Here is a 13,679-nt window from a genome sequence, read left to right on the forward strand (position 1 = left end):
CAGTAGCACTGAAAATGCTTAGAGATCTACAAACAACTATTGGTTTTGAAGAAAAGGGAGCATGGAATAATATAGACTTTAACTGGAAACAACTACAGACACTCTTTAGAAATGCAGCTATTTTAACAACCAGCAGGGCTCTCTGTTCCTTCATGCCATGGTCAGCAAGAGAGAGGGTGAGGAAGGAAGAAAGGGCAAGAGGACAGAAATGCTGACATCCATCTCTGGGCAGGAGCTGACGCTGATCTGGATGAGCAATTGCCAGCCTGCCATTTTCAAACCCAACCTGACTGCATGGAGGAGGTGCGAGGGAGGTCTCCAAGGAGACTGGTTGATCTCAGGTATGAATGCTTTGCAACTAGCAATAATTCAAAACTTTTGGGTCTTCGGAGGGCTGTCTATATACAAAACAGGAGGTAGCTGATTCCCGCTTGGATCAGCCCTGCAAAATGAGGTGCTGCTGATTGAGAAATATTCCCTTTTGTCATTGCTGCTATTATTAACATAAAACCCTTTGGGGATATTATTATTATGGTAAATACCAGATCAAAGTACACAGCTGAAGGTTGGTTCACCCAGTGTTCTTCAGGTAGCTTCGCGTGAAACTTTATAAACATACAATAATGATTTCTGTGGTATTATTTCGCAAAAAGACAGCTACACTTTGCCACTAAACAAACTCACTTGAAAATGGGAGATCAGAGTCCCTAAATAACAATGTCACAGAGCAACAAAGCAGCCTTTTGTGCAACCAGGTAAAGCAAATCTGAGAAGAAAACAATTCAAGTTCCTAATCTTCAAGGAACTCTCCTGTTAGATGAAACTTTAAATTTCTTCTCTTATCTCCTGCTTGTAAATCTACCTGCATCTTCTAAGACATTTACTGAATTTGTCTTTGTTTTCTCCCTCTCACTTCTGAAACCCTTTTTATTCCTTAATAACCTCTTGGGTCTCCTACACCTATTGCAATTTCTTTTGTCTGTGATCCTATATAAATTCCTGCCTTTAAAATTCAGAGGATGCAGGCAGAAACAACCACCAACTTAATACATCGCTCTGGTTACATTTTTTATATTTGTTTTTAAAAGGGATAAACTAAGTGCTCTTTTTATTTTTAACAAAACATCTTCCACCAACTTTCTGCATTCAGTTTCTCTGACACCATGCCAGCTTGCCTGTCTTAGACTTCATTCCTCACAATTACTGTTGGAGCTGAAATTCTGTGCTTCTTCTAGGTCTGCTTGTTCCACTCCTTTATTTTTAATCTTCCCCTTATTCCTTTTCAGCACAAAGAATGGAAGATTCCTGCTGAAAGGAAGGACTCTGTCTGAGATGTCTGATCTTATTCAAACAGCGCTACATTTAGGCATATAGACTTTCTGTTTTTTTTTTTTTTTTTTTTTTTTTTTTGCTATGGGATTGACTTTTGCTGTGAACACTCTTGTAAGTGCTTCTACATAGTACAATACCATGAGGAAAACACCTTTATCATCAGTCAGAAGGCAAAGTTCCAGCATGCTGCTGCTCCAAATGACACCACACAGATAGTTTTCCTACTGACTTCTAAGGACCTAGAAAGGGATTTAGATCTTCTGAAGAAGGAAAAAAAAAAAAAAGAAGGAAAAAAAATCTGTTTCCAAGTCTATTTTATTTTTATTTTTTATTTTTTTTATTTTATTTTATTTTATTTTATTTTATTTTATTTTACTTTAAGCAATCTTTATGATGTTTCCTGTTTTGTGTTGTTGTAGCAGCACTGGGATCATGTAGAGCCTTGATGCACACATTTTCCCTCTGGCACACTCAGTAATGGTGATTTAATATACAAATATTTCTTTCACTCAGAGAGTGGATTTGTAAAGCAATGGCTACATCCTTGACTGAAGATTGTGGATATTTGTGCAAGTAGTGCACAACTCAAGGAAAATGAAAGCAATAGACTTGAAGATTGACTGACCTCTTTCAGTTCCTTTCTAGATTTGTTTGGCAGGATTAAATGACAATATTCATGGGATTTTTGAAACAACTTCCCTCATATATTCTCAGATGCTGCACAGCTGTGTTTCTGGGAAAGATGTTATGCTTTCACCATTAAACATGTCTCATATTCAAATGCACATTTACATATGCTCTTCGTCAAGGGGATGCAAAGGATCAAATTGTCTGTGCATCTTCAATCAAAAATAAAATGAGACTTCATGCAAGATCATATCAAAAACTGAATGTACTGCAGAAAATAAAATAATAAAGTCAGTGGGATTTAATAGACTAAGAAAGTTGTTGCAATGGACAGCAATATTAGTAAAGATAATGGCGGCTTTACTGGACACACAGTCTGGTGTAGGACTGGACCAAAACAAAAGTCCCAAGAAGATAAGGGATCTTATGTATTTGTCAAAGGAAAACCACAAACCTTAAAGCCACTGAATATGATAATAATGTGTTCAAAACATCAGCTACAGAAGAAATGTTAGTTTCACAAAATAATGGGTATAGGCTGCAGACTACTGTACTGTATATTTCCTACATGACACATTTCATCAGCAAAGTGAGAAAGCTTCATAAAAGGAATCAATATCCCAGCCAGTGCCCTGTCTCCTTGCTTTTGCGTAGGGAAAATGGGGCTCAGAGAAGCTATGGATGACTGACTGAAGGTGACAATCTCCTGTCCCAGCCAAGAATCACCCTTAGTGAACAAGTCAAACTTTTCTCAATGGTTTTGTCAAATGACTGCACCAACAGACATAGACTCAGCAGCCCTCAGCAGCCCTCAGTTTCATTTGCTTCTTTAAAATACTTAACACATTTGGTTTGCCACTTGGGAAATCAGGGTCCATGATACAGTTTTAAATAGCACACTGCTGCTTTTGAACTACCGTGCTGCACTGACACTTTCTGCTTGGGTTAAGGTGAGTTGAGTTTAAAAGCAAAGGGAAAACTATTTCAGTGGTCGTGGAGCTAGGTTAATAGTGGAAAGTGGTAAGTCATCATGTTTCTCTGCTCTAATGTGTGCTGACCTACGGAATCGCTGCATGAACCCTAGCACTCAATTGACCTTCTTGTGCCTTGACCTGTGGAACTACTAAATTTGACAAAAACTCAGGGTTTTGCTGAAAACTACATTTTCCTTCTAAGCAGAGTACTCCTGGAAAAATAAAATCATACTATGCATGGCACAGGAGGAAGACAAGGGTTTATGCATTCCTATGTGCTAAAACAAGCAGTAAAATGATTAAGAGTGGAGAGACTACTGCTTTAGTGCCATATTTACCCCACAAACTGGAACCAGGACCTCATCTGTCTGTAAGCATAAATCTAAATGTTTGCATGAAGGATATACTGCAAATAAATCTGCAATTCCCACTCATCTTTTCAAGCAGGTTTGAAGAAAACACATCTCCTGGAGCAATAAAAGCAAGAATTATGCAAGTTATTACTTGCATAAAATTGCTTAGAAGGTCCCACAGTGGAAAATATATTTCTGATGTAGACTGAAAGAAAGTAGCTAGTAGGTTTAGAATCATGATTTAGGAAAAATGTGTCCTGAGTCTCAAGAAACCCCACCAGATAATATATATCATATCAAGTGATAATGACAGGATATTTTCCATTTTCCATTCAAAATGAATTCAGAAGAAAGTTGAATATGGTAACAACTACAGAAGAACAATTTTTAGATAGGAGATCAGGAAAACATGCAAGCAGGAGTTTTCTGGAGGATTTACTAAGGAGTTCTCTGGAACAGCAATGCTGATTATGACTAAGACTTTTAGAACATGAAGTATTCTCCAGAAGAGCAGAAATGGCTAACATTAGGTCAGTCTTCAAAAAGAATGAACAACAGAAAAATCTGAATTACTGTCATCTGATCTTGGCAATGAGCAAAGGGGATGGAAAAAATGGTGAGTCTTGATGAAATGAATGAAAGGAGACTGACTACAAGTCTATATTAATTGACCTTAATGATTCAATCAGCCATCTCAAGCTAAGTATTTTGATGAGAATAAAATTCACTCAGAATTGTTGATGTTGAAAAAATTCTCATGGAGATAGGATTAGGTAAATTCTACATATTATATTTAAATTTCTTTAGAGCAAAACTTTTGTAGTTCAAAACATTTTACTAAGAAAGTAGCAATGATGCAGAAAATTAACATGGCAACCATCACATATAATTTCCAACATATAAATTGATACGTATTAAAATACAGTTTTAAATGAAGTATTTATTATCTTCATGTACCATGGAATGTTACTCTGTAGTTTTCTCAGTGGTAATAAGTAAATAAGATAATATCTAATAAAAGTTTGAAAATGACATAAGAATTTGGTAGCTAAAATATAATGAAAGTAATAGGTCACCAATCTGGATCATCAGGTAGGCTGATCACAAGCTAAAAAATTATTTATATTTATCTATATTATATGACCACATGGTTTTATATATCAAGAATACAAGCCTTAGCTGTACAATGGAGAAGTTATCCTGTTGCACTGTAGAGAATTGTCAGATGATCTCAGTGGATAAGAAATTAAAGGCAATCTCTTAGTATAATGTTGCAGCCAAAAAGGCGATTCTCAAGGGAAGGAGAAAATATAAAGGACAAGAAGAAATATTTTTTTGTCTCTGTATCAGGTGCTGATGTGTGTGTTGCTGGAATACTAAATTCATTCCTAACATACACAGATGAGGAAAGGTACTGGTAGATTACAAGGGGACAAGAGAAAGACCTTTAAAAGAATGAATGATGGGATAATTACACAGAAAGATTCAAGAAGATTAATCTGTTTAGTTTACCAATTAAAATATTAAAGAATTACTTGATCACTACCATATAAAAAAAATATCCTCAAAGACAAAAAATGTGATACAAAAGAGAACTTCAGTCACTGCATGACAGACAGAAGTATAATGGGATTAAATGGTTGTAAGGTTGAGTTGTAGCTTGACAAATTCAGATGAGAAGTGAGATGTAACTTACAGAAATTGTTGTTAAATCCTGATGACCATCAAAAGGAGTGATGATTTCTTTGTCACTGGCTATGTGAATGTATTTTTTAAAATTCCTGTCTTCTGAGAGAAAATAATTCAGATAAATCTTACGTTGTAGAAGAACCACATTGGCTGGTGATCATCAGACTTCTTTAAGGGATTGTAACTCAAGAATCTAAGAAAAACTAGATGTTCACAGCCATGATTTCCTGGAGCCAAACTGCTCAAAATATCCTGCTCATTACTGGATAGAATTACACAATATTTCTCAGAAGATAAGATAATAACATTTTCTTCATCCTTACTCCACCATTTTTTGATGAAGAAAATATTGCTCAGAGGCAAATGACTTAAAAAATTGCAAACGAGAAAGTTATTATACAACAACCTAAAGAATCAAAATGCCCTAATTTCCAGAGCTGTGTCTGAACTATAAGGCTAGTTGTCCTCTTTGATCTAGGAATTTGCCCATGCCTAAGGGCCCTGTATCTCAGTCTTCATTGCAAAAAATATCCAAAATATCATTACAAGAGAAAAATGAGACCCAAAAGAGACCAGAACAGATGCAAAGGTGAGATGGAATACACATAGTTGGCCCTGATTTTAATATCATAAGCATACTTTGTTTAAAATACATATAACTAAGTATTTTGGTCATTCTTAGAAATCCTTAGATTCATGTTTGTGGATGATAAATCTTATTGCTTTTTATTCAGTGTGTGATTTGAAAGGCTTTTTTCAAATTATTTCAGTGTAATGTTTACTATCATGTGCTACTGCAAAGCCCACAAGGCCAAGTGCAGTAGTTGCAGAGTGCAAGGGTCAAAAACCTCATTGGGATTCAGATGCAGGTGTTTACTAGAAGCCCAATACAGCTAAATGAATTCATAAATCTAAGACTTATTCATATAGGAAACATGAATTTGAATAAAGATTAGAGAAAAGGACTTTCAACTACAATGAATGGTGAGTGAACAGTGAAAAGTTGTTTTAAGGGTTTTGTTATAATACATCATAAAGAAAACAATATGGTAACAAATCTGAGAATATCTGGATGTGTTTTCTAGCCTAACATCTGGCTACATTAATTTCATAATTCTGGAATCACTTAACATCTGCTAGAAAACTGAAACCCTTCCATCTCCAGAACATCTGATTTTAGTCTTCAAAGAAAAAAAAAAAAAAAAAAAAAGATTTTAGGTTATTGAGACTGTTCACAAGATAAAGAAGAAAAGAAAAGGAAAAAAAAAATCCCCAAAGACCAGTACTTGAGAATTATTTTCCTTTCCCTCATGCTAAATAATGGTTACCAATGGTTCATTGCTCAACTGGACTACAAAATGATAAAAGGAGGAATTTCTGTAAAAAACACATATGTTTTACCTGCTACATGTTATAGGAAAATTATACCAATTGGGGATTGAACCACTTGGTCACATGCAGCCCCACTTGTATTTCTGGGTTTGGAGAATACGTATATGTAGGAATAAGTGACACAGCTCTCATCTTACCTCGCAGCCTCTTCAGTCTCTGCTCCCTTCTCCGCCTTCGCACAATCAGCAGCATCACAAAAAGCAGCAAGACCCCAACCAAGATACAGGAAATGGTCACCAGCATCTTTAGCCCTTCGTTGGTTGCCAGCCCTTCCTCACTTTGCACAACTGACTTAATGAGTGGAGGGATTGTACCTGGAAACAGTGTCATGATATTAGATGCCTATTAATGAAGACAAAAGATTGAGTTCTCAGGAAATATTGCATATTATATGCTTCAACCACATGCAAAACATAAAGAAGGATTTCTCATGTTTGGGATGGATGCTATGTTTGTATGTATAATGGCCATGCATGCATAATCAGTCACACTGGTAACAAACCACTGACAGCAGGGACTCAGGGAAATTGAGAAGAGGCATAAAGAGGTGTATACGTAAAAAATGTCATGGCTTCCCCCCCCAAAAAAAAAACAAAAAAAAAAATCTGGAAAAGTAGTCCATGTTCATTACATAGTCATGTACTACAATTAATTTTAAGTACTTTAAATCATTCCAAAGTTCTAAGAGATCTCAGAATTGCTACCTATATTAATCTTCACTATTTAAAAGTAGATGGCTGCAACAGATTTATACTCTCTGCTTGGTTTTTCTTTGTAAGGGACATATATGACAACACACATTTTGTGCTACACACATCACATGAATCTTCTACATTCTTTTATCATGTCTTAGGGGTTCAGCAGTGCTATTGATCTTAGATTCAGATAGCCAACCTGATGTTAATTCTCTAAAGAGAGTCTGACATTATACTTATCAGTAAAACAGGACAGTAATGTTGGATAAAAATGAGCAAATTTTGAGAGTGAAATGAAGGAAATGAATCTGCAAAGCACTCACATTGGCAGGCAGCTCACTTTTTCATTCTGGGACATATTTGCATTTTGAATATACCTGGCTTCCTGGTGATATGTAATACCTGAACTTTTCTATTATTTTTTTCTTTACTTCTAAAGGACGTGAGAAGAATACAGAATTTTCTTTGGAAGGCTATTTAGGTATGGAAAGCTTCTCACTCATTTCCTGATTACTATTAAACTGCTACATGGAACTACAAATGAGGCTATAAAATGCAGATTTGTTTGAAATGGGTACAAATACACAAGTATTGTGAACTGTGATGACTGTCGATGAAAGCTATTCAATTTTAACCAGATACTGAAACATAAAATTGGCTACTTACTTTCTAAAAGTAAGGAAGATGAGAAAGAAAAACAGGCACAAATTTTTCATTTTAATTGCTGAGTTGTGTGACACAGTTATATCTCATTACATACCACAGAGAATCACAGAAACAAAAGAAAAAAAAAAAAGTGAAAAAAGATATGATGCAGTACAATGCAAGGGTGATAACCACAGTGTAAATGTGAATTTGTTGGCATGTCTTGTTGGTTTGTTTATAAGAGCTGTTTGAGTTGTATATAGTAAGAATAATTCTCTTAAGGGATGGAAATAAACAAAAAAGCCACAACAACCCAAAACTATATCAAGTACTTCAGAAAAAAAAAAAAATCTTACAGTTGTATTTTGAATATTTACCTAATTTTCTATTGCATTTATTTTCCATAATTTTCTATCATTTTCTAATTTTCCGTTGCTTGGAATAAATACACAGCAGGATTTTTTCTTCTTGTCTTAACTGACTAAAGGCAAAGAAAGCGATTAGACGGAGAAATGGAAAGGCCTGTGAATTCCTGAAGGAAATACTAATAACTGTCTCTAGATCCTGCTGAATGCAAAAGGGACAAACTTTACACTGAATTAGTGTGACACAGATGATTGGCTAAAGATTGTTGCGTTCAATATTGCCTGAAATTATGTCTTGATCTCCCTAATACTTCAAGTGGCTAAAATTAAAATGCAAGAGTACATATCCTCCACATTATCCATATGTGGATATTCACCAATGGAATTAAAAATTGCCATAACCTAAACCTGCTATCCATTGAGAAAATACCATTTCAACATTTGTTGTAATCCTAGGTTGTGGCTAGGAGTAAAAAAGTGAAAGGTTTTCCCAGAGTAAAGTCCCAGACAAGCTGGGGTTATTTATGTATTTATTTATTTTAAATTTCAGGTCAATTCATCATTGTCTTTTGTTAGCCTGCTTTACTGGTGCTTCATAGGAGCTGAAATCTGAATGTCTCTGACCCAATTTTCCCCTATGTCCTTTCAGCATGTCCCATTGCATCTTGTGACTTTAGGACTGTGAAGTGTTTTCCTGTGTCCTAAGTGTTCTTCATGGTAGGAAGTCTCCTGGTGGGCTAAAATCAATTAACAGAGTTTAGAGCTGCTACCAAGCTGATCTGATTTAATGTCAGGGTTACTGAGCAGCTGATCACTGAGTCAGGAAGCTCCTTTGCAGTGCTACACACTACAGCTGAACACTGCTAAAAATATGTCCTTAAGTGTTAAGTGCAAACATTCTGAAAAACAAGGGGCAGGGAGGTCACAATATCCTGCAAGCTGAAAGTGGTTAGCTGAAATATCTATGAACAGAAAGCAAAGACCTGCACATAGACCTGTCATTAACCTTTTGACATGATTCATCATGAAGAGCTTTCAGGTGAAGAATACTTAGCCATGATATTTCTCAGGAGCTCTAGTGCAGATCAGCTATTGAAGTTCAAACAAATTGACTGAAAGAAGATGTAACTCAAGGACTTCTACAAAGTTTGCAAAGGCTTTAGCTTAAGACAACTAATTCTCCAACTCATTTGTAACATTTTGTATCCTAGAACATTCATAGGAGTATTATCAGATCTTCAAAGAACCATCCTTGTGTCTGCTTTACCCTAAGGGCAGTTGTGACCCCTAGAAAGCTTGAAGGAGCTAATCTCATGTCACAAAAGGAAGCAATGGTAGAGGTAGGATTAGTACTCAAAAGCAAGAGCTGGCCAGAAAGTTTCCACTGTGTGGTTTCGGTGAAAGAAAAAAAAAATCACTGTCTATGAAAGCAAAAAGATTCTGTAGGAATTATTGTTTGAACGTGTTGATTTCTTGGCAGACAGTATTTTCCAGCTCTGAAGCACCTTTAAGCCTACACAGTTTATCAAAGAATGAACAAATGGTAAGCTGGGACTCTGTAGGGACATATTTTGTTTTAGAAGCACTGAAAAAGCTCTTCCATAAAACCCTTTATGTGGGAATACACCAGTTTCAGTTTCCTTAATGATAATAAGAATGATCTTATCATTTCAGTTCTGCATCAAATATAAAAAAATTAGGAAACTTGAAAACTGAAATTTGCTTTTCTAGTCATGTCTTCCCCTCTCAATGTTGTAGCTATTATTTGAGATCATATTGCCTCTCTGAGGCACAATAAAGTCCTGGCAAGGCATGATTGACAAATAAAACCATCAGTGCCATAAATGAAAAATTTTCAAGCTGACCAAAAGCAGTGGCCCAGGAAATTTAATGCTGCAACAATTTTTATTGTTTCATTTTCTCACTTTTAAAGATGCCATACAGTAACACAAAATCAAAATGGCATGTAGGTCACAATATATGAAAACAAGCTATGTAGACAAAAATCAGGGTCTGACAGCATTTCAAACCAGGTCACTGTAAGAATATGTTTGATTGCAGTGTTATCAGTGAGAGTTTGAAGTTCCAGAATTGCATTTGCAGATCATCACATTTTAAGATATGTCTTAAGACTGTCCCAGCCATATACATGTAACAATAATTGTGAATATTTAAAAAAAAAAAAAAAAAAAAGATAACTGAAAGTTATGGCACCTTATGAAAGAAATTGGAAAGGAAAGAAGATAAGCTAAGTAAAAAGGAAATAATTTAGCCCATAATATTTGAACAAGTTATTGACATTTACTACTTAATAAAACAGGTTCTAAGTCTACCCAGCAAGATCCGTCAGCATTTGTATAAGACGTACTTGGATCTTCTTTTCCTATAGGCCTCAAGAGCTGAGAAAAATATTTCCTTTTTTTTTTTTTTTTTTTTTTTGGAGCTTCTGAAATAATGTGATGGCCCTGTGGCATCTTATCATCCCCTCATGTTTTCACTCTGGTGAGTGTTATTCGTGAAAGGACAGCTACAAGAGCATGTGTTAGTTAGCTGCAAGAACTAATGGTTAGCAGGTGCAAAGATTGTGGTAGCATCAGAAGATAGGTAAGGTGCAGAGGTTAAAGCCCTGACAGATCCATAGCATACACTCTTGGCTGGGAATGGGCCTTGTCGCCTGCTCTTCCCTGAACCATAGCAGGGCATTCTCCTGGAGAGTGCTAGTTTGTGTGGGCCAGCTCTTTGGCAGGGAGATGTGTTAACAATACAGAGTTATGAATGGTTAGCAATTTGGTGCTGTAGCTGGGCAATTATCTGTTCTTGTTTGAACTTGCTCACTAGTCCTGTTGTTTAATTTAACAGTACAGATGTAACAAAGTGATTGCACAATGCAGCACAATATCTCTGGCAACATGACAACGTATTACACTGAATGTCTCCAGAAAAGCTCTGGCAATTCACACTAGAACAATTCAAGAGATCGCCATCTGGAGCCATCTGTACTGCTGTTTTGCCAGAAATACTGCCATTCCCCACTACAGAATCAGCAGAAGCACACATGTGCCACCATCACTTTCAATAAATACAGCAGGATATGAGCTGAAGTGACTGACAAATTGGTGTGTTTGCTCTCACCCTCTTGTTCTGGCTTATGCAAGAGTGGGCAGTAACCCCTGGCAAAAAGGCAGGATGCAACAATTCTTCCATCCCCTGTGCCCTGCTGCTGAGCATGATAGAGCCATCTGTCACACCCATTAGTTTCAGTCTTCCCTGTCTGTAAATAGGGATAATAGCACTGCCATCACTTTGCCCTTGGAGGATGTTGTCCGGAGGCTTTCCCGGAAGACAAGCTAGTTAACTGCTCCGTTGTGTCACATAATAGGTTTTGAGCTGTGTCACAAGGACATTGCACTGAATGGCAATGAGGCAAGTCACCATAATAAATTGCTGCAGGAACCAATTGTATGGAAGACAAAAATCTTGTGGAAGAGACGCATGAAATACTAGCAAGTGCTTCTGTGAGCACTGGAAGTAATGACACCTGGTGTCTTATGGTTATGTGCCTCATGGTCGATTGACTTTGGTGCTGGAGATCTTCCTCAGTGAGGACAAATAAACAGTTCCTCTCTTCTGCCTGGAAGCCTAGTGTCATGAAATCTATAGGCATTTTACATCTTTGAGACAGTTACCCCTCTAACAGCACAGCTAACCAGATTTAAAAAGGATTATGTGTGGAAAAAAAAAAAAAAAAAAAAAGAAAAAGAAAACAGACAGGCAGAGAGACATAAGCAAAAGCATCACACAAGCAGTCAGAATAAAAACAGTACCTCGGACACATAACTAAAAAGATATACTTACTGCCATCATAATTAAGCGTTGCAAATTTGGCTTGTTTCTCTGCACAACCAGCACTGTTGCATACTCTCATTTGCAGTTCATACCAGGTTGCCTCCTGGAGGTCATACAGTATGTAGGACTTTGATAGGGATGTCCGCTGAGCAGTTGTCCAGACTGTTGTCCCAAATGGCCGGTACTCCAGGGTGAAGGAGGTGATGGGGCAGCCACCGTCATTCCAACCTATCAGGTTCAGCCTCACTCTTGTGGTATTGATACTAGCAAAGAGTTCTTGTTCCTTCGAAAACTGTGGCTCTGGATGCAATGATATATTTCAAGTGAAACGTTTGAATATTACAGATATAGGGCTCTCAAAAATATAATATTAAAATATATTATCTCTAGTACAGTTCTAGCTGTACCAGACTCAATATCTATATATTCAACTCCTTCCCCTCCACCCCTTGCCTTCTTAAAGGTTTCTTCACACTATGTGCCAGACTCAAAAACCTAGACTTTCAAATCCATATGTGAAAAACATCCATATGTCTCTGTATGAACCTGACTTATCTGTTTGCATATATTGGTAAAAGTCAGCTTGTAAATCTAGGGCAGAAACTTCATATCATTAAATGCCCCTGTTTACTGCCTTGCAAAAAAATAAAAATAAAAATAAAAAAAAAAAAAAGGAATTGGGTACTTTTTTCATTTGCAGGAAACGTCAATTTTCAGGAAAATGCAAGTAACAATATATATATATTTGAAATATTGGTATGGTGACATCACACATGTATTTGAAAATAATATATACTTTGAGTTTTATATTTATGAGTTAAGATGTTTCCATTCAGAAAGGGGTTGGCATTTCTACATACTGATTTTGCTTTGGGATCTAATATTGGTTTCAGATGATATATAAAGTTTTTTGACAATTCTGTGTAATAGGGGTATACTGACCGTTAAAGTGGCACCTTAGAACTGAAATACTAAAAGTAGGTGGACAAAACACGTCATCAGCAAATGTTACTTACATTACATATTATTGTATAATATTTAAAAGTATTATTCTGCTAACTGCTTCACAGAAAAATATTTTTACTCTTGGAAGCTACAACTAATCTAATAAAAAGTATCTACAATGTACTGTTTTATCCTATGCCATAACAGCATCTTATCCTATGAGACCTTTGTTTTATTTTTGCCTTGATGAGATGTTCCGAAATATATACTCACTTCTACAGGAATCTAAAAGAAATTGGTGATTCCTTCTGTGGATTATGAATTATTTTAATTGGCTTTGTTAATAGCTTTGGATAGAGATGCTTCTACAGCATTCATGTGAACAAGAATGATTTCAATATTCTAAATCACACAATACTTTGTTCAATCTGTAAATATAACACAGGTGCGTATGTCAAATCCGAGAGAAATTCAAAAGGCTGAGAGATCTGCTTTCTTATGAACTTCTAGCATGTTACCCGTAGCATGCATAAACCTCTCCCCATTTCATGCAAAGAAATCTAGAACATCCATCATCTTATTCTCTACATGTCACTTTCTTTAAAGTCCGTGGATCATTCTCCCTAACCACTAATAACCTCAGCATGTACAGAGGTGATTGCTGCCTCTCCTGAGCTTCAGAAAGCCATACCAGTTACATCTACTTCATACCAGGTCTTCCGTATGTTTCTGAGTGTCAAATAATATTTCCCACCTTGCTGTGACACTCTAGACATCTGCAACATCACAGGTGTGATGAATAGTATATAGGACAGA

The 13,679-nt window shown here is 36.3% G+C and overlaps 1 protein-coding gene across 5 annotated transcripts in view; it reads right to left on the reverse strand.

Annotated features, from left to right (window-relative positions):
• DSCAM (DS cell adhesion molecule) overlaps positions 1 to 13,679 on the reverse strand; it is a 478,055-nt gene that overhangs the window by 35,640 nt on the left and 428,736 nt on the right. For all 5 annotated transcript variants that reach the window (XM_035315830.1, XM_035315828.1, XM_035315829.1 and 2 more), the window contains exons 26-27: positions 11,928 to 12,218; positions 6,505 to 6,681 (exon numbers count right to left, since the gene is read on the reverse strand). In XM_035315830.1, coding sequence (XP_035171721.1) covers positions 6,505 to 6,681; positions 11,928 to 12,218 — 468 coding nt within the window. The remainder of the gene's footprint in view (positions 1 to 6,504; positions 6,682 to 11,927; positions 12,219 to 13,679) is intronic.

Source organism: Oxyura jamaicensis, chromosome 1 (genome assembly GCF_011077185.1).
Source record: "Oxyura jamaicensis isolate SHBP4307 breed ruddy duck chromosome 1, BPBGC_Ojam_1.0, whole genome shotgun sequence".
Classification (NCBI taxonomy): Eukaryota; Metazoa; Chordata; class Aves; order Anseriformes; family Anatidae; genus Oxyura; species Oxyura jamaicensis.